Source organism: Aspergillus lucknowensis, assembly GCF_044049455.1.
Source record: "Aspergillus lucknowensis strain CBS 449.75 chromosome Unknown BJX67scaffold_3, whole genome shotgun sequence".
NCBI classification, from domain to species: Eukaryota; Fungi; Ascomycota; class Eurotiomycetes; order Eurotiales; family Aspergillaceae; genus Aspergillus; species Aspergillus lucknowensis.
The window spans coordinates 245,007-268,119 of record NW_027263547.1 but is presented as its reverse complement, the minus strand read 5'-3'; the positions used below and the strand labels follow the sequence as shown (position 1 = coordinate 268,119).

General features: G+C 53.3%; 8 protein-coding genes across 8 annotated transcripts; 4 read left to right on the top strand and 4 right to left on the bottom strand.

Moving 5' to 3' along the window:
- Positions 1–294: 294 nt before the first annotated feature.
- On the top strand, positions 295–1,385 carry BJX67DRAFT_160342 (RING finger protein). The gene is made up of 2 exons (XM_071024937.1): positions 295–715; positions 930–1,385. Exons 1-2 carry the CDS (start codon positions 375–377, stop codon positions 1,303–1,305), a joined length of 717 nt encoding a protein of 238 aa, XP_070890367.1. The 5' UTR covers positions 295–374; the 3' UTR covers positions 1,306–1,385.
- A 3,083-nt stretch (positions 1,386–4,468) lies between these two features.
- On the top strand, positions 4,469–6,252 carry BJX67DRAFT_160347 (M20 family metallopeptidase). Its single transcript, XM_071024938.1, has 4 exons — positions 4,469–4,823; positions 4,885–5,696; positions 5,766–5,899; positions 5,981–6,252. The coding sequence occupies exons 1-4, from the start codon at positions 4,731–4,733 to the stop codon at positions 6,241–6,243; spliced, it is 1,302 nt and encodes a 433-aa protein (XP_070890366.1). The 5' UTR covers positions 4,469–4,730; the 3' UTR covers positions 6,244–6,252.
- A 654-nt stretch (positions 6,253–6,906) lies between these two features.
- On the bottom strand, positions 6,907–8,584 carry BJX67DRAFT_377165 (putative 2-methylcitrate dehydratase; the record flags this gene model as incomplete). The annotated part of the gene is made up of 4 exons (XM_071032040.1): positions 6,907–7,341; positions 7,388–7,572; positions 7,624–8,401; positions 8,468–8,584. The coding sequence occupies 4 exons, from the start codon at positions 8,582–8,584 to the stop codon at positions 6,907–6,909; spliced, it is 1,515 nt and encodes a 504-aa protein (XP_070890365.1).
- Positions 8,585–9,202: 618 nt separating this feature from the next.
- Positions 9,203–11,904, bottom strand: BJX67DRAFT_369608 (S-adenosyl-L-methionine-dependent methyltransferase; the record flags this gene model as incomplete). The annotated part of the gene is made up of 4 exons (XM_071030785.1): positions 9,203–9,237; positions 9,424–9,836; positions 9,900–11,180; positions 11,885–11,904. 4 exons carry the CDS (start codon positions 11,902–11,904, stop codon positions 9,203–9,205), a joined length of 1,749 nt encoding a protein of 582 aa, XP_070890364.1.
- Positions 11,905–12,154: 250 nt separating this feature from the next.
- On the top strand, positions 12,155–16,307 carry BJX67DRAFT_389037 (uncharacterized protein; the record flags this gene model as incomplete). Its single annotated transcript, XM_071034440.1, has 5 exons — positions 12,155–12,597; positions 12,674–13,126; positions 13,177–13,864; positions 13,925–14,399; positions 14,919–16,307. The coding sequence occupies exons 1-5, from the start codon at positions 12,513–12,515 to the stop codon at positions 16,305–16,307; spliced, it is 3,090 nt and encodes a 1,029-aa protein (XP_070890363.1). The 5' UTR covers positions 12,155–12,512.
- A 290-nt stretch (positions 16,308–16,597) lies between these two features.
- BJX67DRAFT_342126 (Aldehyde/histidinol dehydrogenase) lies at positions 16,598–18,854 on the top strand. The gene has a single exon (XM_071027985.1). The coding sequence runs from the start codon at positions 17,131–17,133 to the stop codon at positions 18,775–18,777; it is 1,647 nt and encodes a 548-aa protein (XP_070890362.1). The 5' UTR covers positions 16,598–17,130; the 3' UTR covers positions 18,778–18,854.
- Positions 18,855–18,897: 43 nt separating this feature from the next.
- BJX67DRAFT_342125 (multicopper oxidase) lies at positions 18,898–21,719 on the bottom strand. Its single transcript, XM_071027984.1, has 6 exons — positions 20,884–21,719; positions 20,746–20,801; positions 20,520–20,690; positions 20,280–20,450; positions 20,104–20,229; positions 18,898–20,048 (listed from the first exon to the last, which is right to left on the bottom strand). Exons 1-6 carry the CDS (start codon positions 21,073–21,075, stop codon positions 18,905–18,907), a joined length of 1,860 nt encoding a protein of 619 aa, XP_070890361.1. The 5' UTR covers positions 21,076–21,719; the 3' UTR covers positions 18,898–18,904.
- BJX67DRAFT_160306 (uncharacterized protein) lies at positions 21,151–23,047 on the bottom strand. The gene has a single exon (XM_071024936.1). It carries the CDS (start codon positions 22,930–22,932, stop codon positions 21,481–21,483), a length of 1,452 nt encoding a protein of 483 aa, XP_070890360.1. The 5' UTR covers positions 22,933–23,047; the 3' UTR covers positions 21,151–21,480.
- Positions 23,048–23,113: the final 66 nt, after the last annotated feature.

The following is a 23,113-nucleotide window of genomic DNA, read 5'->3' as shown; positions in this document are numbered from 1 at the left end:
CCCCCCCACTCGACTGATCCCAGGCGTCTCATATCGCCAGTCTCCGAGTCTCGACCCGTCAGATGCGAACGCAGTCGCCGCCTAGCCGACTTATCCGACCTCAACCCCCCACGCTACACCCCGCCATATCATTGGATATGTCGCTTTGCTAGTCCAACTGTTTTCGTATTCGCATGCCCGTCGTTCTGCCGACTATGGCGGGCAACCAGGCCAACAATAATCTAATCGCCGTCGTTATTGGAGCTGTGCTTCTATTTGGCGCCATTAGCGTTATCCCGCTGTACGTGTTTCCTGGCTTTGATATTCCTCCATCTTCAGACTAATTGAATCCGGCTGCCCGTCTTGCCTCCACCCTGCACTGCACACCCCTCCCGATGGTCACCCAGACACATTCCCCTGCTGTACTACAGAATATTCCATGGATTTCGAATCCTGGGCACGACTTTCGGGACCGACCACATCATTTCTTCCCCGTACCCCTGCTCCAGAAGCACGCGACACACGAAAATCCGATTGCTAACCCACACCAAACACGCAGCTTCATTATGCGGCGTCACCGTCGCAGGGCAGCGGAAAGGCACGCAGACGAACTTCGTTGTCTCGAGGTTAATGGCACAACACGGCAGGTCTCGGTGCAAAGATGGCTGGACCAGCAGCAAACAGCAACAACAACAACAACATCCGAGCACCTTGAGCGATACGCAGACGAATCATGGTAAGTCCCGGTGCTCTCTTTTCCCGTCCCGTTTCCATTCTCTTTCCGTCTGCCCTGGACCCGCGCTCGGTTCAGCCTTGGCCCCATCGACAAGATTGCGGGGACAGGGCTGGATTTGGGTGCCTTGGCACCCTCCGTCCTTCCCCCATTGGTCCCCTCCTTCCCAGGGCTGATCCACGCCAACCAATGAGCATGTGTTGACCAATCCTTCCAGCCCCATCTGTCTCACATCCCTCTTCCCACTCTCGACGTTATCGCCCTCCTCTGGCTCCACCATACAGAACCCCCCAGACCGCAGCAATAATCATCACAGACCACTGCCCTCTCTAGCTCCTCCGGAAGCAGCACACATCTCACATTCCGATCAATGCACCGCGACAATAACGACAGACGAAGACCGTAACCGACCGCCTCGAGAACCTACTGCAGAAGGGAGGAGGAGCCGAGCGTGGAGCCCGGGTTCAACCAGTGGAGTGACGATCCTCAACCGATGCAATCACGCCTTTCACACGGGCTGCCTTGCATCATGGTTCGAGTATCGCCAGTACAGGTGCCCAATATGTGCGGATGTGCTCATTTTCTCCGAGTAAATCCCCCACATATTTCCCTCGGCCTATGATGACCACTGCTCCATGCGGTCATTTCTTCCAAGGCTGTCGTCTAGTCTCGTCTTGTTGCTGGATATGAGATGCGCCGGGCTGGGCTGGGCCTAGACTTGGCATTTCACTGTCATTACATTTTCGTTTCCGGCTAAGGAGAGGGGACAAGGCAATGACGTCCGTCATCTCGACCGAGCCAGGATGGAGTTTTGAGAAGCAGACTCATGAAGAGCCAGATGTAGATAGACCGCCATCCCATCTCAAACTCATCAGGTCCAGGTCCTGATTCTCTTTTTCCAAGGCTGTACCCGGTCATACTTGGCAAGGCCCAACGCCCCATGGAACCAAACGACAACATATACCATTATTAACTCCAAACCCCACAGTCGCCCAACAGGGCCCAGTCCCAGTTACGGATTGACCTACCACATCGCCGGTCTGGTTTATATTAATTTCTTTGAATTTCGGGCTCCGGGCGCTGCTCTGGAGTCTATCCCTCTCGAGGAAATAGCTCTGGTATTCTTGGATTACTCCGCAGGTATTCTTCGGCTGGGTATGGTGTCAACGCTGAGAAGGTCGAAGCAAAGACTGTATGGATCGCACTGGACGGATTCCCTCGCATGTCCCTGGCGAAGTGGCCGGACTTGTGCGAAAGCGAACGGGAAAGTCTTCCATGCAGATCAAATTGACTGCCCTGCGCTGAGCTCGAAAAGTTCGCAGTTTGTCCCAGCCAAAGGCATCGGATTGGCGATCTCATTAATCCAGTCGTGCGAAAGAGCAGAGGCAGGGCTCCTGACTAGACAGGAACGGATTAGGATATGCAGGGTAAAGGATAGGAATTCAGACTCGATTTTGCAGGTGGTTGAGATTTATCTGCTTGTTTGCGGAGGGTCCTTCTAGGCCCCTGGGAGAGAAACTTGTCGTGCAGGGAAGGATTCGGTCAAGTGACGACTTTCCCTGCGTGATTAGTGTAATGCAGTGTGATTTTGTTCTCTTTGCTCAAAGTATCAGATTTGTAGTGGATCCTTGAAGGGGATAGATAGCAACTTCTGCAAATATGGAAGGTGGAGCGCTGTGTTACACGGACGGCTGGCGGCAGATTGGTGTCTACAGGTTCGATTCCGATTCCACCGGCAGCTTCAGGGCGAGCTTGCAGGCAACTTGCAAGAATCTCCATTTTCCAGTCCAATAATGGCGTCCCATGTTCAGTTCTTGACCGCATTTTCAGCAGCATTGCCAATCGCAATGCTTTATCCAACCCACTACAGATCGGACATGAGGGGTTTTTTCCCAGGTGTCCTCCTCAAAACCACGGCCAAGTTCCGAAATGAGTTTAGTATTCACCCAATCGATTGACTGGACTGATTGTCTGTGCCCTGGTGCATCCAAGCTCCTGCAGCCGCTCACATTGCACCAATCCAAAGGCTAGGGAACGTGTCTGTCCTCCGAGCTTGCAGGTCCTACAACAAGAGACACCAAGATATGCAGAGGGTCAGGTGCGGTTCTCTGCTTGAACTGAGTTTCTAGGCGAGATCTAGAATCACAGCCATGAAGGACAGCCGCGCCAGGCGACAATAATGCGGGATGGCGGGCACGTTAAAAATTTGCGTTGTTAGGCTGCAGGCTTGCAGAACACCTCGAAAGCAGGGTAGACGTTCGAAAGAGAGAAATGGAGATTCAATTCAGAGTAATTGATGCCCGATTGAGTATATATCACGCGAAATCAAGTGCCTGTAATATGACTCGCCGCGGATACTGGTGATTAAGGTGCGTTGTTCTGAGAACCTAAACGGTGAGGAGCCTCAGATAGAGAGGTCCCTCCTGCTCTTTTGTTAGCAGTTGGTTCCGAATTATTGCTTGATCTTGGACTTTGTCCGGTGCCCCATCATCCAGTAGTAGAGGATTCATAGTCGTGTCACTTGAGCTATCGCCGAATATCTCTCGTCTCGTGGGAAGACGACTCTCTGTAGTCCTCAATCACCCCTCAGATGACTCCCGCGCCGTTCTCCTCCAGTTATACCACCCGAATCGGAGACGAGCGTCCGCCCTGGAGTACGCCATTTGCCAGAAAACTACTTGTTAGTGAAGCTCTACTCGGCATTTGGGATACGAGTAGGCCCGGATGTCCCTGGCTCTCAAAGATCGCGCGCTGGAAACGGCTCACAATTGGTGAATTGGGATCTCCCGCGTCAAAGTCGATCTCTTAGATAAACCCTCTTCGTCCTCCTACGAATCTGGAAGCAATACCTCAGCACTGCGAATGCGAAGAGTCATGGCAGTGGTGCTGCTTCAGACTGATTTTACTCAACCCAGTTAGACGTGTTCCGCCCCGCGATGTCACATCATCCTCGCCGCTCAGATATCATGAAGACCAGGGAGGTTTTCCTGTCAGACACTCCGCAATAAACGGGCAGCACTGAGGAAACAGGATCCTCAGGGCGATCACGCTGACGCGAGGAAGGTCATGAATTCTGTGGTTGATGCGGGCAGAATGGCGCACTTCATGAGTTTCCGGCGGAACATTCTAAAAAAAAAGGCCAATGGCGCCAAAAGGGCCAAGGTTTTCCAAGAGCGGAATCTCGGCGAATACGCCGAGAGCAGCCGGTGGTGGCAGTCAATAACCCAAACCAAGGCATTGCCAAGGTGCCATTCGGAACACAGTAGGACCAGCTGGCGGGAACAAAGAGGACAACTGAGGCACTGGACGCCAACGTGCTCGGAGTCAATGAAATTGGTCCTTTCTCTGCGGTCCTGGGAGGGATGGATTCATCAACAGGGCCTCTCGCAAGGAGTCGGGCCCGCCTAGAAAAGCCTCCAGGTTTCCGCTTGGGTCCAAAATGAGCATTTTCCCTTTGTCGTATCACATCGCGGGAATTTGGCACGTGGAGCATCCAGCGTTATCATGCGGTGGGGATGCTGAGGGTCGTCTCGCTCCGCCCAGGAAGGCGACACGCTCGGCGCTCGGCCGGAGCTCGGGGTCAGTCTCTTCGTATTTCCCGTTTGGAAACGAAGGCTGTAAAGTTTCCAGACCGTGGCCGCCCAATGCTGATAAGCCGGAGGGCCATTTTGCAGGAGATGAGATGATTCTCTGTGCACTGGGCAGTTGGCGAAGACGAAGAAAGACGCCGGCGCCAAGGAAGAGGTCGAGGGTAAATCACGTGGTACTCTAATTTCCTGTTTGGGACTTCCAAGGCTTGCAATGGCCTGGAGAAGTCAGAGACAAAGCAGAGTAATAGAACAGAACGGAATGTCCTCGCGGCCCATTTCGGGTGTCATGAGGGACCCTGTTGTTGGCATCATGGAACCAAAGTGTGCCTCAAGGACAGCAGTCAGGCGAGAGGACGTCAGTCTCCAACTCGACCTCGGAGATACGTCACTCATCCACCACCAGACTGGACCTTGATATCAGCAGCACAATGCACCTTCCAGCTTCGCAGGTACGCTTTATAAAGAAGGTGCAGGACACCCTTCGAGAGTACAATGATGAGCTCCAAGCCATAAACCACAAAGTAAGCCGAAATACCCAAACCCCCCCCCCACGTCGAGTCGTCACGGATCTGACGGCCAAAGATATGGTCAAACCCCGAGCTCGGCTACGAAGAACACAAAGCGCACGATAACATTTGCGATCTATTCGACCGGCTCAAGCCGGCAGGCTATACTGTCCGGAGACACGCATACGGACTGGACACAGCCTTCGAGATCGAGTACAAGCACGACGATGACGCGAGCAACAGCCGCGTCCTAACTTTCAATGCAGAGATAGATGCGCTCCCCGGCATAGGCCACGCCTGCGGTCACAATCTGATCGCGACTAGCTCAATTGCCGCATTTATTGCGACTTGTGAAGCCCTGAAGGCAGTCGCCTCCGATGGATTGACCTACACGGTCCGTCTCCTCGGAACACCCGCGGAGGAGTCGGGCGGCGGTAAGATACGCCTGCTAGACAATGGAGCATACAAAGACGTCGACGCCTGCCTAATGCTTCATCCCATGCCCATATTACCCGGTAAGCCGGAGCTCCTGAGTCTAGCCACCGCGCCCGCAGGCGGCTTCCTCGCAAACGACAAAGTCACGGTAACCTTTACCGGAAAGCCCGCTCACGCGGCGGCCGCCCCATGGGAGGGCATCAATGCCCTCGACGCAGTCGTCGCAGCATACGTGAATATCTCTCTTCTCAGACAGCAGATCCAGCCCTCTCAGCGGGTCCACGGGATCATCGTGAACGGCGGCAGCCGGCCCAATATTATCCCCGGGTCTGCGAGCGTGGAGTACTTTATCCGCTCACCAACCGTTGCATCTCTGAAGCCATTGACCGAGAAGGTCGTGAAGTGCTTCGAGGCCGCTGCGACTGCAACGGGGTGTAAAGTGGATTTTGAATGGTCAGTTTTGCCCATGGAATCCCCCAATTCTTCGCGACGTCGGCCTAAAACGCAGTATGACTTATGTAGGGGTCTCTCATACGCAGACGTAAAGTCCAACACACCCATCTGCGAGAGCTACGTCTCCGCCATGCGAGCAATGGACCACCACGTCCTATTCACTGCTCCCCCCGGAGAAAACGGCAGTGCCTCGACAGATATGGGTACGTCCGTCCGTCATATCCTACACCAATAGCAATTTCTCCATTTTGTTGTGAAGCACCACCGTCTAACACAATAAGCAGGAAACGTCTCATATGCTGTCCCAGGATTCCACGGGATATTCACCATCCCCGCGAAGGGAGGCAACCACACCCCACATTTCGCTGACGGCGCAGGGACCCGTGAAGCGTATACGCGGGCAATCGATTGCGCGGCTGGCATGGCCGTCGTCGCATGCCACTTTCTCGAGGATGACGGGTTTGCGACGCGTGTTTGGGAGGACTTTGAAGCCCGATCGTCAGCGGTCATGTTATCCGACTTACCAGGACCAGGAGCCGAATATTGAGGGGTGCAAGCTTGCGCTTTAGGACCCAGGCGCAGGCGTTAGCATTCGGCACCGATATTCGATGAATTGACAATCGTGGATGCATGTATGGGCTCTGTTGTGACTTGTACTGATGAGCGCCCAGAGACAGTCTTTATCGTTGTTGAAGATTCTAGGCAAATTTGTCGAAGTCAGTCTCATTCAGTCGAGAACATACGTAAGAACGATACCATGGTGCAATGGCCCTAAGATTCAGAACTCGTGCCTCATATAAACTGGTAGCCTGATACTACTTAATTGCCCGTAACAAACAAAATACCCATACCCGAGTACCGTCCACCGCAGCAGGTCTATGTGTTATGTGGACATACATAGTCAAAATCTTGGGGTCCAACCCCTCACACAGAAGAATTGTCTCGAAGCATAAGTATCTGATGAAACTGTGACCAGAAAAGCATTTTTCAATCCGTCGGTCCTTGGCAGGAGATAACTTGGAGTGCTATCGCCTATGGACTATCGAGCGTTCTCTGCCTTGAAGATAGATTATCTTATTCCTAATCATAGTACACGCTATAAATATTTTGTGAAACAGCAAATGGCACAGCCAACGACCTCCAAAGATGACCCAAAGATACTCAGCATGCCTAAATTGTAAAATCTAATTTTGGAGCACCAATAGCAAACCTAAGAAGACGGAGCAATAATCTGGTCCTTGACATAGAGATCCACGTACTTGTCGACTTCGTAGGCCTCCAGGGCGGCCTTGTTGTTGCCGAGATCGACGAGTTCCTTGAGACGAGCCTGGTCGTAGTGGGCCTGCAGGTGGCGCTGGTACTTATCGAGAATCTCGGGCTTGGCCTCCTCACGGCGCAGACGGTGGCCGAGAGGCGCCTCAACGACAACCTCGTCGAGGACGGTTCCGTCGTTGAGAGTGACGGTGAGGGCATTGGGAATGGTACGCTTGCTAGGGTCATGGTAGTCCAGGGTGAACTTGGGGTCCTCAACACAGCGGATGCGCTTGCGTAGATCCTCAACAAGAGGGGAGGTGGCGGCCTCGGAGCCGTCGGCATAGTCAGCAGCTGTCAGACGGTTGAAGGCGAGCATGGTAGCAACCATGTACTAGAAGAGGTTAGTATTTACCGACTTCTATTTCGGTATATCTTACCTGAACGCAGTGGTCACGGTCCGCAAAGTTATCCATAGCCTTGAACTGCTTGTCGATAATGCGAATGCAAGCCTCGTGGGTGCGGTTGGTGACTTCCTTAATATCCTTGGCGCTCTTACCCAGGGCCTTGAGCTTCTCGTTGACAATCTCGGCGGCCTCGATGGCGGTCTGGGAGTGGAATTCGGCTATTGAACTAATCAGCGAACCTCACGACTTACGCAAGGGACGGAACTCACCTGGATAGGAAACCTTGAAGAGAACGTTCTCCATGACGTAGCTACCGTACGGACGCTGGAACTTGAACTTGTTGCCCTTGAACAGGACATCGTAGAATCCCCAGACAGGAGCCGACAGAACAGTGTGCAGGCCGCCCTCGCCCTTCTGGACCTTCAAGACGAGGTTGACCGCACGCTGGCAAGCGTCACCAGCCGCCCAAGACTTCCTGGACATGGTGTTGGGGGAGTGTCTGTAGGTACGGAGACTTTGGCCGTCAACCCACGCCTGGGTGATGGCATCGGCGGTCTGCTTCTCGCTGAGGCCGAGAAGCTTGGAGACAACAGCAGTTGTGGCAACCTTGACCAAGACAACGTGGTCAAGACCCACCTTGTTGTAGGAGTTTTCCAAAGCGAGAACACCCTGGATTTCATGAGCCTTGATCATGGCCTCCAAGACATCCTTGACGGTCAGGATCTTGCCGCCGGCAATGTTTCCACCAGCGCGGTTGGTACGGGAGATCCAGTCGGCAACAGCGAGAATACCACCAAGGTTGTCGGAAGGATGCCCCCACTCAGCTGCAAGCCAGCAGTCATTGTAGTCGAGCCAGCGGATCATCGCGCCAATGTTGAAGGCACCATTCACGGGGTCCAGCTGGTACGGCGTACCGGGAACGCGAGAGCCATTGGGGACAACAGTGCCCTCCACAACGGGGCCGAGGAGCTTGGTGCACTCCTTGAATTTGAGAGCCTCCAAACCACATCCGAGGGTGTCAAGGAAAACCAAACGGGCGGTGTCGAACTAATGGGAAGATTAATACCATATCCCGCAGCACATATTAACCAATGAGAGGAAGAGAGCCCATACCGCGAGATCAGAGTCCACCTTGTAGTTGTGAATGTAGTCGGCCATATCCTTGATTTCCGGATCATAGCCCTTCTGGGCAGCAGCGGGGATCGGGGCGGCAGATTGCAAGGACGCCATGGTTGAGAATCGAGAGACGCGAGGCAGAGCAGGGGACGAAGCGAGCCTGCCGCTGGTCAGAGCAATGGGAGAGGGAGACGAGGAAGCCCGAGACAGCGACGCGATGCGGGACTGGAGAGTGCGGGGAGACCTGTGGGTCAGCCGTCTCAGCGCTGAAGAGGCAGACATGGTGAAGAGAGATGGAGAGAAAAGGTTAGCAATACTCAATTGGGATTGAGAAAGGGAAAGAAGGCGCCTGGTCGGAAGGAAGGGAGAGGAGGAAAAGAGGGAGAGAGCCGGTTCTTGCACGGGAGAGGAGGAGGAGGAGAGGAGAAGATCCGCCCTGACGTTTTTTCGCCTGCTACGGCCGACTGGACCGAGGCGAGGGAGGCCGTCTCGTCCGCTTTTGAGATGCCTCTGGCCCGGCCACTTCTCCCCGACGGTTACACTCGGTGACTTTCCCATCCGATCTCGGAAAATAAATGCATTCTCTCGTATTTACCGTCTGTTCTCCCTCCGTCTCTTGTCTCTGATAATGGCGCTTTTCGGCCCTTCTTCCTCGCCTTCCAAGGTGGAAGGAGAGCTCTGGTACCCCGCACCACCACCCAAGCTTTCCACACACCACCACTTTTTACATATCTATTTCCTGCCATTGAGCTCTCGAAACCCCTCTTCTGAAGGGCGTGTCGTATCTATCTAGAGCTCAAGGGAAATCTAACCCGTCTCTCCAAAGCCTTCTCCTCAGAAATCCGAATTCCGATCTTTCTTCGCCGAGGACTCGGTCGGCGTTCTGAGATCCCGCGGCTAGCTCATCCCCTGCCGCGCATGTGGTTGGTCTTCACGGACACCAAGGCTCTCACGCAGTTCTCGCTCGTCTGTTTCCTGCAGGGATCTGATAATCTCTGTGTATATCGCCTTGGCCAATAACGGCGGGACAGCATTCCCGATCTGCTTGCGCACCTCTCTCGGCCCAAATCGATAACTCAATGGGAACGTCTGCAAACACGCAAACTCACGGTTCGTGAATCCCCGTTGTCCTGACGGGTGATAGTTATTTTCCCCGCCGCCACATGTTATCGTTCTTGCCTGCTGGTTTGCATCAAATGGAGCTCTCCAGAGCAGCGACCCGCGACTTCGAGCGCCTCCAACATCATGGTCCGGAGTCCCAGCGGGGATGTTCGAAATCACTTGGTTGATAGTAGCCAAGTCGCGTAAACCAGAGCCGGGTACGCCGTGAGTAGGTTTCGGCATTCGAGGCAAGGTTTCTCCAGGCCTGGGTGATACATACACAGTCAGCAAACTCCTTGAATCCCAGCGACCAACAGCGAACACCTACCCAGAAGCGACGATGATGAGCCTCTTCCTCGACTGTGGTACTCCATACTCCATGCAGTTCAGAAGTCCCCAGCGAGCGGAATACCCAATCTCAACGAAGTCGTGGATGACTCCATAGAACGTTTCTTTGTGTCGCTCGAAAAGCCCGCTCGTCTCTTCCATCGTGTGGACCCTAGGCTTTGCTTTACGGATGAGGTTTCCACAAGAAAAGATACAGGCGGAATTCGCATCGTCATTGGCGCTCTCAATCGTATGTGCCGGTGAAAACGTCTGACATGGCGGAGAGCCATGGGTAACATCTACCTTCAGATATCCCTCGTTGTTTGTCAGAAAGTTGAAGATGTCGCTCGTCCAGCACTCCGCGAACGGGAAGTTTAATCGGTAAGTCGCAGCGGCATGGTGCGAGAGATCGAACGCCCATTTTACTCGCATGCCAGCAGTTTCCGCACCGCATGAGACCCCCCCGGCACCACAGAATCCATCTCCGAGGGTGTACTTTCGACGAACCTTCTGATCCACCACCGGGTCCGCCTGTTCGTCGTTCTCGAGCTCATCCAAAACCACGATTGGCGCCCGTTGATTCTCATCGCCGCCAAATGCGGCAGTTTCCCCGCGCCACCAACCTCTGAGGGTACTCGGCTCCACCCGATACTCAGTGTCAGCCTCGTCAAAAGCCAAATATTCAACTGAGGCAGCCCCAGTCTTGATGTTGAGCGTCTCTTTCAGTCGGCAGAAGAGGTCGTTCACGCTTCTTGGTTTCTGCGGATCATTGCTAACATGGCAATGATTGGTGAAGTGCATAGACACAAACCGCTTGACAATGCCTAGCGGAACATCTGAGTCTTCGTTGTCAACCCAAACCAACTCATTGTGCCATTTCGGAATATACGTTCCGGCATGGTTCTTGGTTTTGAGTAAACGACGACCCTTGAAGAATATTTCCCCTTTCGGGTCTTCCCATACAGAGGATATACGAAGGAAGGTGTCATCATGAAGCTCAAGTGACTGGCCCGGCATGTATATTATCCCTTCAACGCAAACATCCTCCAGACATTTTCTCGCCGTTGAAGGTTCATCTTGCGTTGGAGGCTCTGCCGCACGCACGGCGCGATCCCAGTCTTCGCGTAAGATTTCGAAGCACTCGTCCGTAACATAGTCGCCGTCGTGGAACTTTTCTTCACCGGTAAGATCGACGACCTCTCTTGGGGGTACTGATGAAAAGGGAGTCGTTGTACGTGAACCTTCACGCAAGAAGTACAATCTATCAGGATCATTGTCGACACTGAGATTGTCGAGAGTAACGCTGCTTGCATCACTTTCGTCACCCTCGATCATGAGTGCCGGCCGCTCGGAATCCTCCATGATGCTGATCTCAAGGGGAGCTCAGTGAGTTAGAATGAGGTAAGAGAAGACGCAAACAGAATAGGTAGGCCTACAGCCAGTCTTAGAGACGAGATGGCGAAGATGAACTCAAGACACAAGAAAAGATGTGTTCGACGGAAAGTTGTAAGAGTAAAATAGGCAGAGATGAGAGGAGAGAATTTGAGACAGTTAAGTACGCTGATAGGAAGAAGAGGCTTGGGATGTAAAGGACACAAAAGAGCAAGAGAGAAAGAGATACTGGCTGGTTGCTGAAGAATATCTCATTTTCACGCAGGGGATGTGTTGTAGAAGATATAAACCTTTGTCAAGCCGAGCAGTGATAGATCAAAGAAGCGAACTTATACAGTCGATGTCCCCACCTCCACCCCAAACCGTTGTAGAACTTCAACGAAAGCAAGGTCTTAGGCACTTGGATTTTCAGATGTTATCCAATCTACTTGAGGAAGAAGTGAGGCGATATAGAATCCAGAGTGAGAGGGAGCAGGGTCCCCTCAGACACCCCCAACGCAACTTACCCAACGCACAATCAACAGTAGGCTGTACCACCAAATTGACTTCTTTTCTCTCACACTTCTCTCCACTCCCTCTCTAACATCAGCATACACAGAAAGTGTTATAACCATGGTTCATGCATGAATGACTCAGCATCCGAACTTGTTCCGACCTGCTGGACTTTTCCTGGTTCGGCGAATCACGCGCCTCGTTGCGGTTTAGCGGAGAAAAATTTCTTTGGAGAAAGCTGGAATTCAAAAAGATCAGGCCGGCGTCTTCCCGCTCCTCCTTCCCCTCCTAAGACTCTTCTTCACCATGTACTCTCTTGCTCCTCCCATACCTCCGTGGTCCTGAGTCCTGACCCTGGGCCTCATCCCTGTGCAGGCTCTGTTATGTCTTCATAGCAGCTCACTTCCGACCTCGCTCCCTTGATTCGCGTTTTTTTCGCCCACCAGACCCCCACCACTCGGTGCGCTCAGGACTTGTCCCTCTGCCTTTTTCTTGCCGGGAATGTGAGTATCTCGATTTGTGTTGTCTGGTGTTGATTTTCCCTCCCTCCTTTATGATGATTCTTCCGTTTTTTTTTTTTATAGATGTTAGACTTCCTAAGCATTCTTGCGGACACTTTCCGGCCTGATCAAAGCTTTCTTTCATTGCATTTTTCGTCTCCATTGGTTTGGGCTTGGGGCATTTCCGCTGACAATATTGTCATCTGCAGTAACTACTCCCGTTAGACAAGATGTGTGGTATAATTGCCTTGATTCAGGCGAGCCCGACCTCCTCCGCCGCAATTGATCTCCATGAAGCTCTCTACCTCCTGCAACGTGAGTCGCAGATATAGCCTCTTGTCTACGGACGATTTGTCAAGTGGGCATTCAGCTGATATCAGGAAATGAATAGATCGAGGTCAAGATGCTGCCGGAATTGCAACATGCGCGGCAGGCGGCCGCATCTTCCAGCTCAAGGCGAACGGAATGGCCGCCAAGGTCTTCCAAGACGGTGCCCGGGTCGCGGACCTCCCCGGATACATGGGAATCGGCCACCTGAGGTACCCCACTGCAGGAAGTAGTGCGAATGCCGAAGCGCAGCCTTTCTACGTGAACAGTCCGTACGGTATTTGCTTGGCGCACAATGGCAATCTGATCAACGCGCCCGAGCTGAAAAGATATCTCGACTTCGAGGCCCACCGTCACATCAACACTGATAGTGACAGCGAGTTGATGCTGAACATCTTTGCGGATGAGTTGAGCGAAACGAAGAAGGCCCGTGTCAATCAGGAAGATGTCTTTGCCGCCCTGAGCAGGATGTATGACAGGTGCCAAGGTGGTTGGGCATGCACCGCGATGTTGGCTGGTAAGGTTCCTTGATTCTTCTACTATAAACGCGGTATCTTACAACCCTAGGTTTCGGTATCTTGGGCTTCCGTGACTCCTACGGCATCCGTCCACTTGTGCTCGGCTCCCGGCCGTCGCTTGATGGCCCGGGCACGGACTACATGATGGCTTCCGAATCTGTTGCTCTGCATCAGCTTGGTTTCACGGATATGCGCGATCTCCAGCCCGGTGAAGCCGTCCTGATCGAGAAGGGCGGAAAGCCCGTCTTCCGTCAAGTTGCTCCGCGCAAGGCCTATGCTCCTGATATCTTTGAATACGTCTACTTCGCTCGACCTGATTCCGTCATCGACGGTATCAGCGTCTACCGAAGTCGTCAACGAATGGGCGATCGCCTTGCGGCGAAAATCCTCCACACCCTCGGCCCAGACGTTGTCAAGGACATTGATGTCGTCATCCCCATCCCTGAGACGTCAACAACTTCCGCTGCCGCCGTGGCGCGGTATCTTGACAAGCCCTATTGCCAGGGCTTTGTCAAGAACCGCTACGTGTTCCGTACCTTCATTATGCCTGAACAGAAAACCCGACAGAAGGGCGTCCGCCGGAAACTGAATGCTATGCAAACCGAGTTCAAGGACCGAAATGTCCTTCTAGTCGACGATAGCATAGTTCGGGGAACGACAAGTAGGGAAATCGTCACGATGGCTCGTGAAGCCGGTGCGAAGAAGGTTTATTTTGCCAGCTGTTCTCCAGCAATCACGTACGGGCACCGTTGAACTCCACCACTTGTGGCGTTTTTAAAGTTGCTAACTTCTCATAGCCATGCTCACATCTACGGCATCGATCTCGCGTCGCCTAGCGAGCTGGTAGCCCACAACCGCAACGCCGAAACCATCGCCCAGCATATCGGCGCTGACAGCGTTATCTACCAAACGTTAGAAGACTTGAAGGGAGCATGCGCCGAAATCGCCCAGGAGAACGGGTTAGAGGAGCCGCAAAACTTCGAAGTCGGTGTCTTCTGTGGTGATTACATTACACCGGTGTCCGACGGATACTTCGACCATCTGGAGAAAATCAGGGGCGAAGGTCGGAAGATCAAAGCGGTCGACCGGGCCAAAGAAGCCGTCACGCACGGTTTCGCCAGCGAAACGGACTTCCAGATTGCAGCCAACGGCGTGAAATTGTCCAACGGCGAAATCATCCCCGCTGGGAACCCGAGCGAGTCAGAGGTGCCGCAAGCCGGCGTCTACAACTCTCACAAGTCTCCCCCCGTCGAGGAGGAGGAGCCCCCAAAAGTCAAGGATCGCATGGACATTAGCATCCACAACATCGCCGATCACCACTAGTCATTTAGCTACCAATTCTCACCGTCCACCCCCAGACGGGAATCTCTTTAACTTTTGGAGTCTCGGAGTTTGGAGCAGCTAGACAGGGGATACGGGAGGCCGTCTGACCAATTTTCAAACATACGAGAGATACGAGGGCCAGAAGATTAGGTATAATCTTTGATGTACATATAAAGGTTCTTGCATTTAGCAAATAGAGACGAAATAGAGCTGCTCAAGATATCTGATCATGTGATGGCCTGACTGCATCTCCATCTTCACCTCGTACTCTGCCAAGCTATCAACATCAACATTTATCAGTCGTTGCCTGTATTCATCTGCGATATTTGCAGTACTTTTGAAATGGATGGAGATTCCTAGCGATTCATCGGCGGTCCAAGAAAACTGTCCTCATTGCTTCTTTATCTCTGCATATCGCTGGAATCCATCAAAATGGCCCGCTCGACACGTTCTGCAGCAGCCCGAAAGACTTCATTGTCTGCAACTGCATCCGCTACAGTTACACCCATGGCTCCAGACGCAGCGGTTGATTCCCTCTCAGCCCAGACTTCTGGGAGAGTAACACGGTTGAGAACCGCACGACAGCAACAGAATGACACCACCTCCCCTGATGCTGATGCTGATGTTGATACCAATGCGGTCAATAAGCGCCAGAGGAAGAAAACAACGCAGAGGAAGGAAAATAGCGTTTTCCGCCCCAATGACCTGAATGAGCTTCCTCATAATCTCGGTTCTGTGCTAGTCCTCCCCAAGACAGATGCTCATCTGAATGGAATCAACAAAGCAGAGGTCAAAGAAGAAGACGCAGATTCCCTTACGGGCGAACTGCAGAGTGCCGTTGACAAGGCTACCATGACATTAGGTCAACCGACACCTGAGAAGAAGAAGAGAATCAAGAAAGCCAACTCGTACGGCCTGACACCTGGGACTACCCCATTCCCCGAGTGGGCTCACCCAACCCCAGAAGAATGCGAAGAGGTTAATACACTTCTGTCCAGCATCCATGGGGAAGTCGTTCCTCCTACCACTATCCCCGAGCCATCTTTGACTGTTACCGGCTGCGGCGAGGTTCCGTCTGTGCTTGACGCCCTAATCCGGACTCTGCTTAGTGGCGCAACGACAGGGAAGAACTCAGCCATGGCATTCAATGGCCTTGTCCAGAGGTTCGGTATCCTTAAAGAAGGAATCGGCAAAGGTAGCGTGAACTGGGATGCCGTCCGTCAGGCATCAGTCAAAGACGTGTTCGAAGCGATCAAGTCAGGCGGGTTGGCGGATATCAAGAGCAAGAACCTAAAAGCGATACTGGATATGGTCTACGCGGAGAACCAAGAACGAAGGGATATCCTCGTCAAGGACGAACCCTCCAAGCTAGACGACAAGTCCGAAGGCGAGAAGCAGTACGAGATCGCGTGCGCCGACCAACATTTCCTGTCCCTGAACCACCTACACAGCCTTAGCACGGAAGAAGCGATGACAGAGCTCGTGAAGTACCCCGGTATAGGACCCAAGACCGCTGCCTGCGTTCTCCTCTTCTGTCTCCAGCGGCCTTGCTTCGCGGTTGACACGCATATCTTCCGCATCTGCAAGTGGCTTAACTGGGTGCCTCCAGATAAGGCCACGGAGATCACGGCCTTCAGCCATCTAGAGGTCCGGATTCCGGATCATCTCAAGTACTCTCTACACCAGCTCTTTATCCGCCATGGCAAGTCATGTCCCCGCTGCCGGGCCATCACCGGGCAGTCTTCTGCGGGTTGGGACGAGGGGTGCGTGATCGATCACCTTGTTACACGGACCGGGAAACGAAAGGGCGCACCTGTGAAGGAGAAAGGCGAAAAGAAGAGAAAGTCGAAGAAATAGAGCGCTGAGGAGTTCCAACATAGTATTCGCCGGATGATTCTGCTAGATTGGTGCAGGCTCAGCTACAAGATTACGGCAGGCCATAGATATGACAATTAATAGAGATAATTCAACCCATTAAACCAACGCAGTATTTTCGCAAATATAATCAACCTGGATAGTTCGAGCTGTTGTTCAATGGGCTTTTGGGACAGCCTTTTGTATAGCTTGTGGCACGTGCGCGCATCGGAACTGCAGATCAAAAGATCGGACCACCCTTTCTTCAACGTCTGCGTTCTTTTCTCAACACCCTCAGAACCGGCGTTACACAAGCCTTCTACGCTCAATTCCCCGTGCGAGCGCATAACAATGGAGGCCCTGACCCCGTATCTGCCTCCAGCCTTCCTCCCGCTCGTCGAGCTCCTCGCGGAGCTCTTTCATCGCCAATCCCACGCTCTCGGAATCGCAGTCCTTTCGCTCAGCGCCGTCTTTCTAGGCTACCTCTTTATTGCAGGTAGCAGGGAGGACCCCGTGTCCTTTACCGTACCGCGTCCGCCTGAAATCGAGCCCAATTGGGCCGGGACAAAATGGGAGGATCTGCCGAAGGGCAGTCAGGAGAGGAGGGTGATTGAGGGACAGGTTCGCGGGGTGAGTTTTTGTTTTTTGGAGCTTCCACGTGCCATGGAGCGCCTATCTGCCAGTTACTTTATTTTCGATTGTGTGGCCAGGGATATGAAGCTAACGCGAGCTTGTTGTGTTTAGCAATGGGACGAGAATCTGATTATGAACTACTGTCCCGCGGACGGTCGAGTCCTCGGTACCGGAATCAAGCCCGCGACACCGGATGATATCGACCGGGCCGTACAGGCAGCGAAGAGGGCGCAGGAGCAATGGGCGAATACTAGCTTCGCCGAACGACGGAGGGTACTCAAGACTCTGCTCAAGTGCGTTAAGGCCATCGACCTCCATTGGTATACTTTTTGCTGGACCGGGATTGACATTGTGGATTTTCCTCAGATACGTTCTCGAACATCAAGATGAAATTGTGACTGCCTGCTGCCTGGATTCGGGGAAGACAAAGGTCGACGCGTCCTTTGGCGAATCGCTCGTGACTGCGGAGAAATTGAAATGGACAATTGATCATGGTGAAAAGGCGCTGGCTCCGGAATCACGACCCACGAACTTCCTGATGATGTACAAGAAGAACAAGGTCACCTACGAGCCTCTTGGTGTCGTCTCCGCGTGTGTTTCTTGGAACTATCCGTTCCACAACTTCATTTCGCCGGTGATTAGCGCCATCTTTGCGGGGAATGGGATTGTGGTGAAGCCCTCTGAACAAACTGCGTGGAGTTCCGCCTATATCCTAGATATCATTAGAGGTGCGCTCGAGAGCTGTGGGCACTCCCGGGATCTCGTTCAGAGCGTTGTCTGCTTGCCCAAGGTTGCCGACGTCCTGACTTCTCACTCTGATATATCCCAAATAACGTTCATCGGCTCGAGACCCGTGGCGCACAAAGTTTGTGAATCCGCCGCGAAGGCCCTTACGCCTGTGACCGTCGAACTTGGTGGAAAAGACCCCGCCGTCATCCTTGACGACAGCAGGACCGTTAACGAAGTACCATCCATCGCCTCCGTCCTAATGCGAGGCGTATTCCAATCCGCCGGTCAAAACTGCATCGGCGTCGAGCGCGTCATCGCCCTCCCCGGCGTCTACGATAAACTCCTCGACATCGTCTCTTCACGAATCAAGACCCTGCGTCTCGGATCAATCCTTCTAGACACAACCCCCAATCCCAACGACCCGCACCAAAAGCCCAGAGCCCCAGACGTAGGCGCCATGATCTCCCCGGCCTCCTTCGACCGCCTCGAATCCCTCATCACCGACGCAGTAAGCCAAGGCGCGCGCCTCATCGTCGGCGGGAAACGCTTCAACCACCCAACCCACACATTAGGCCACTACTTCGCCCCAACCCTCCTAGCAGACGTCACACCGACCATGGCAATCGCCCAAACCGAACTCTTCGCCCCGGTCTTCCTCATGATGCGCGCCACGTCCGTGGTCGACGCAATCTCAATCGCCAATTCAACCGAGTACGGCCTCGGCGCCTCAGTCTTCGGCTACAACCCTGCTGACGTTGATGCCTGCGTCCGCGGAATCAAATCAGGCATGGTCTCCGTCAACGACTTCGGCTCGTACTACGCGGTCCAGTTACCCTTCGGCGGTGTCAAGGGGTCGGGGTATGGCCGGTTCGCTGGCGAAGAGGGACTCCGGGGCGTGAGTAACATCAAGGCCGTGTGCGTTGATCGGTTTCCGAAACTCATGGCGACGAGGATCCCGCCGCGTGTGGATTATCCTATTTACAAGGGGGAGTCTGGGAGGGAGAATGGGCAGGGGGCATGGGAAATGTGCAAGGGGGTTGTTGAGACGGGGTATCAGATTACTTTGGGAGGGAGGGTTAGGGGGATTGCGAGATTATTAGGGAATATGTAATGCCTACCCTACCCTAATCTTCACAACCACCGACTTAATTACTTATTATCTAATAATTCATACGAGTGTACGCCCTATTTCATGAGAAGCAGTTAATTAACTTAAAAAGTTATTAAACACCTATTAGCTAAACATAACCGTAGGGCTCCGACCAATCTCCCGAATCCCAAACATCAACCCCCTCCAACAACGCCAACGCCATCCCCCCAACCTGATGCGAAACAATATGACAATGCAACAGACTCGCAAACTTCCCGCCGGACACATAATACCGAATAACCACCCAACTCCCGGTCTGCCGCCTCGAATCAAAAAGATTCATCACAAAGGTATCGCGCAGGGCCGGCTTCGCCGCGACTTCAAACAGTTCAGGTCGCGCACTGCTCGCCTCGGCGACGGAGGACCAGGTGAACGGGCCTTCGCCGCTGCCGATTATGTAGGCGCGGTTCCCGTGCTTGTGGATCGGGTGCGGCGGGTGGATAGGGTCGTGATTGTTTGCGATGATTTCGAGGACGATGTCGACCCATGTATTGCTTGGTGTTGAGAGGGCGTATCGTTCGCCGACGGTCGCGAGGGGATCTGGTTCGAAGAGGAGGGGCGTGGAGGATGTAATTTCGGGCTCGTAGAGCGCGTGGTGGCCCAGGGACCAGGAGTAGGAGCTGTTAACGCGGGTCATGGCCGTGCGCAGCGTGACCACGGGGATATCGAATGCAGAGGGGGGTGGCGGGTGTGGTGCGTCGAAGGCGGGGAGGTTCTCTGTGAAGACGAGCTGGCGGGTGGAAGAGGATGTGTTTCCGCCGCCGTAGTTCATGTAGCCCTCGCTATGGGGTCCGAGACGGGCTTGCGGGATGTCTCCACTTTCCGTGTAGGCGTTGGCGTACGAGAGAATGGCAAACTCGCTCATGACCTGGTCTCCGCCGTTATCGGCGGCGCGGATTGTATACTCGCCTGGGGTCTGGTCAAGCTTGATCATAACCGCGTACCGGGCGCCGTTGTAAGCGGCTACCATCTCGACTTGCCGGGGCTCTACAAGTTGGCCGTCGACTTCATAGACCCACATTGGGTGGTTGTCGACGCTGAATGTGAGGCCCTTTTGGGACGTGCCGGCGATGAAGTTGAGGCTTGCCCAGCCGTTTTCCTCTGGGTTTACGGTGATGACCGTGATCTCGCCTTCAGAGGGGGTGCAGTCGAAGACGACGGCGGGGGGTACGGCGGAGATGTTCCAGTTTCCGTAGTCACCTTGGACGTTGTAGAGGTCTGGTTGCAGACAGCTGTGCTTGGATGAGTATCTTGCCAGAAATTGTACTAAGGCGGAGAGTAACCGACCCCTTCTCAGTTAGGTGAGTCCCTTCGAGAACGGCCTTAATTCCTTCACCACCCACTTCTTCGAGGTATTCGTATCCAGGGCAGTAGACTGAGCCTCGGCCATTGATGAGGAGGCTGTCCACGCAACTAGTGTCCGTCAGTCCCAATCCAACTGATCAAAAGGCAGAGGCCCATACAAAACATTAAAACCAGATTCAACCTCGACTTGATGATAATCATCCGCCGTAAGATAGGTCCAATCCGTAACAAGGATCAGATTCGGATTGTTCTCTGCCATTATAAGTTGCGCCAGCTCGTTCTCGTCTTCCGTTATGGCCGAGTATGGGCGCGGAGCGTCTGGTTTGCGACTGCTCTCTGGTTAAAATTACGTTGCTCTTGACCTTTCTTCAGCATCTAGATTTGATGCAGAGACGTACCGGATATATATCGACCCAACTTGGCCGTCTTGCACGAGGCCCTTGTAATGGGAATGGTACCAAAACGTCCCAGCAGGATAAGCCTTGAATTCATACAGAAATGATGATCCGGGCTCGATGGGGCGCTGCGATAGACCCGGGACACCATCAGCCCATGGCGTTTCCTTCATCCTACCACAAGTAAGCAAAGCACTACCAAACCCAGACACAGATAGAAAGTACGCACTCCAGCCCATGCCAATGAACAGTAGTGTTGAAGGGTAGACTATTGAAGACGAGGACCTAATTGCGTCAATCAGCATAATTCACGCCTCGTCAATTCACCCAGCGTCCGATGGAAGTGTTGGGTTGGGTGGTGAGGTACCTCAACATCATCACCCTCATCCCACACCAATTCCGGACCGGGATACTGTCCATTAGTGAAGATCATGTCACGCGGCTCACCGCCATTCGGTGCGCCGGTCTCCCATGTTAACTCGAGGGTTTGGCGGACGAGTCTGGCGGATGAGAGGCCTAGACATAGGGTGAGCCCCTGGAGGAGAGGCGGGAGATACATGGCGCAGTATTCTACCTGGAACCCGCGAAGGACAAAGGACACAATTGAGTTTGAAGTCGCGGATCATGGTGTTTGTTTTGATGGCGAGTGGATAATCATATACCAGTTTGTGCGGCATTCCAAACATCGCTCGTTGGAATGTTGCAATTTGAGCAAGATGGTCGAGGCCGGTGCCGTGCATTCTGGAGCCCAGTGTGGAGAGTAGCAGGGTTAAGCCTCCAGAGCCCCTGCAAAGGACGCAGTCGTATGTGATTCGTGAGCTAGGGATGAGACATGTGTGCACACATAACTTAACGGGTAAAGCACGGGACATAGCAGAGGCAACAATCGAATCGAGCTGATTAGAGTAAACATTCCGATTATCGGCTTGTTTCTGCCCAGCAGACGATAATTGTTATGAGTGAACTAGACCGGAGAGCCGTTGCTCGTACCGATACCATCCCCAATCGCCCAGATACTTGAGATATCGAGAGAGGTCTCCCCGATCCAGTGATCTAACGTATCCACGGCCAAGACGTCATTTAGGTACCTTTCCATTATCGGACACTGAGCATTGGCCCGGCCCAAATAGAACATCGCCTCGCCTTCAGGGTCAGCACTCACTGCCCTGAGCCGCTGCGGTAGCTCCATCATGAAATCTAGCAGCCAAGGGCCCAAAGCGGTATCTAATTCCATCGCCCACTGCGTAATCTCCGAGTCGTCAAGGGGAATAGATTCAGCACTGGCGCGAATTAGAAGTTGGAACAGACGAGCGTCATCGCGCGCAACGCGCACTGCGGAACGAAAATGTTCTGGTGGGAGCGTATAGGGGAGAGTCCAATTCTCACAGCGGAAGCTGTATTCGTCGATCTTGAGGAGAGTTGTAAGAGCGTCCACGTTATGTTCCACCAAAGCCATATGGACACCCTGCTGGATAGCCTCGCGTGATACAAATACATTGCGATACAACGATCTCGAGTTTAATCCACCAGAGACACGGATGAGCTCGAGAAAGTGGGTGTGCAATTCACTGAACCCTTCGCTCATCCCACGGAGGAATTTATCAGGAATCTCGAAAATACCGAGGATTGGAAAAATCCATCGCGAGTCAGTGCCCCGGCCAGTGATTGTGACACTTACGAGAGGCTCGATCGACAAGACGTAGCCCTTGCCGCCCTCGCCAGTACCGTCAAAAGTGCCCCTATCTCCCTTTTGGGCGAGAAAGAGCCGTAAACCCTCCTGCTGGTCACTAGGCATGTTTATTGGCTTTGCTACCCACTGCCGCCAAACCGTCAAGCGCATCAGATCCGGGAGATGGTCCACAATCCGGTGGATGGTGCACCATCGGCAGTGAAGGATCGAGACTTGGAAAGATCTCCGCTGGTCCAACGAAAGTGGGGTATATTCCAAGGGCCTTAAAACCTGTGAAATCCATCTCCCCGCAACTTTCGTGGCCTCAGGTACCGCGTTTGTATCCGCCTCCGTGTCCGACTCCTCCTCGAGCCGTGCCTGTATTGAGTCATTCCAGAAAGCCAGCAGGGTCAAAGCACGATATATCCGCTCACTGGAGACTGCAGCAGCTAAAAAGTGCGAGGAACGCGGCAAGTTAACGTTCAGAGAGTACAGGAAGATCTTCTCGATTAATTCCACGGGAAGAGACTCCAGTCTGGACAGTTTCTCTCGCGGCTTCGGTGCTGGCGGTCGAGCCACCAGGAGGCGTGATCGCTTGCTGCGAGACGACCCAGACAGGAGCCCATTGGCATTAGGCGGGTTCATAGGTCGTCCCCCTTTAGGCCCAGACCGTATTGGTTTGGGGGCGCCATCGCTGGATGGTCGGGGTCTCTTCCTCCGTCCACGAGTCCTGATAGGAGTGAGCATGCCTTTTCGAGGGTCTGTCAGGCAGTTTCATGTATGCTATGACACCAGTCCATTTCAGGATTCTGCGTGCAGCGAAAGGTAGGTGTGTCTATTCAAGGAAGATTAGGAGCCATCGTAGAACTTTGATAGATGGGGTAAAACAGACTGTTGTCCAGGAAAGGAAGTAGGGCTATCCAATCAC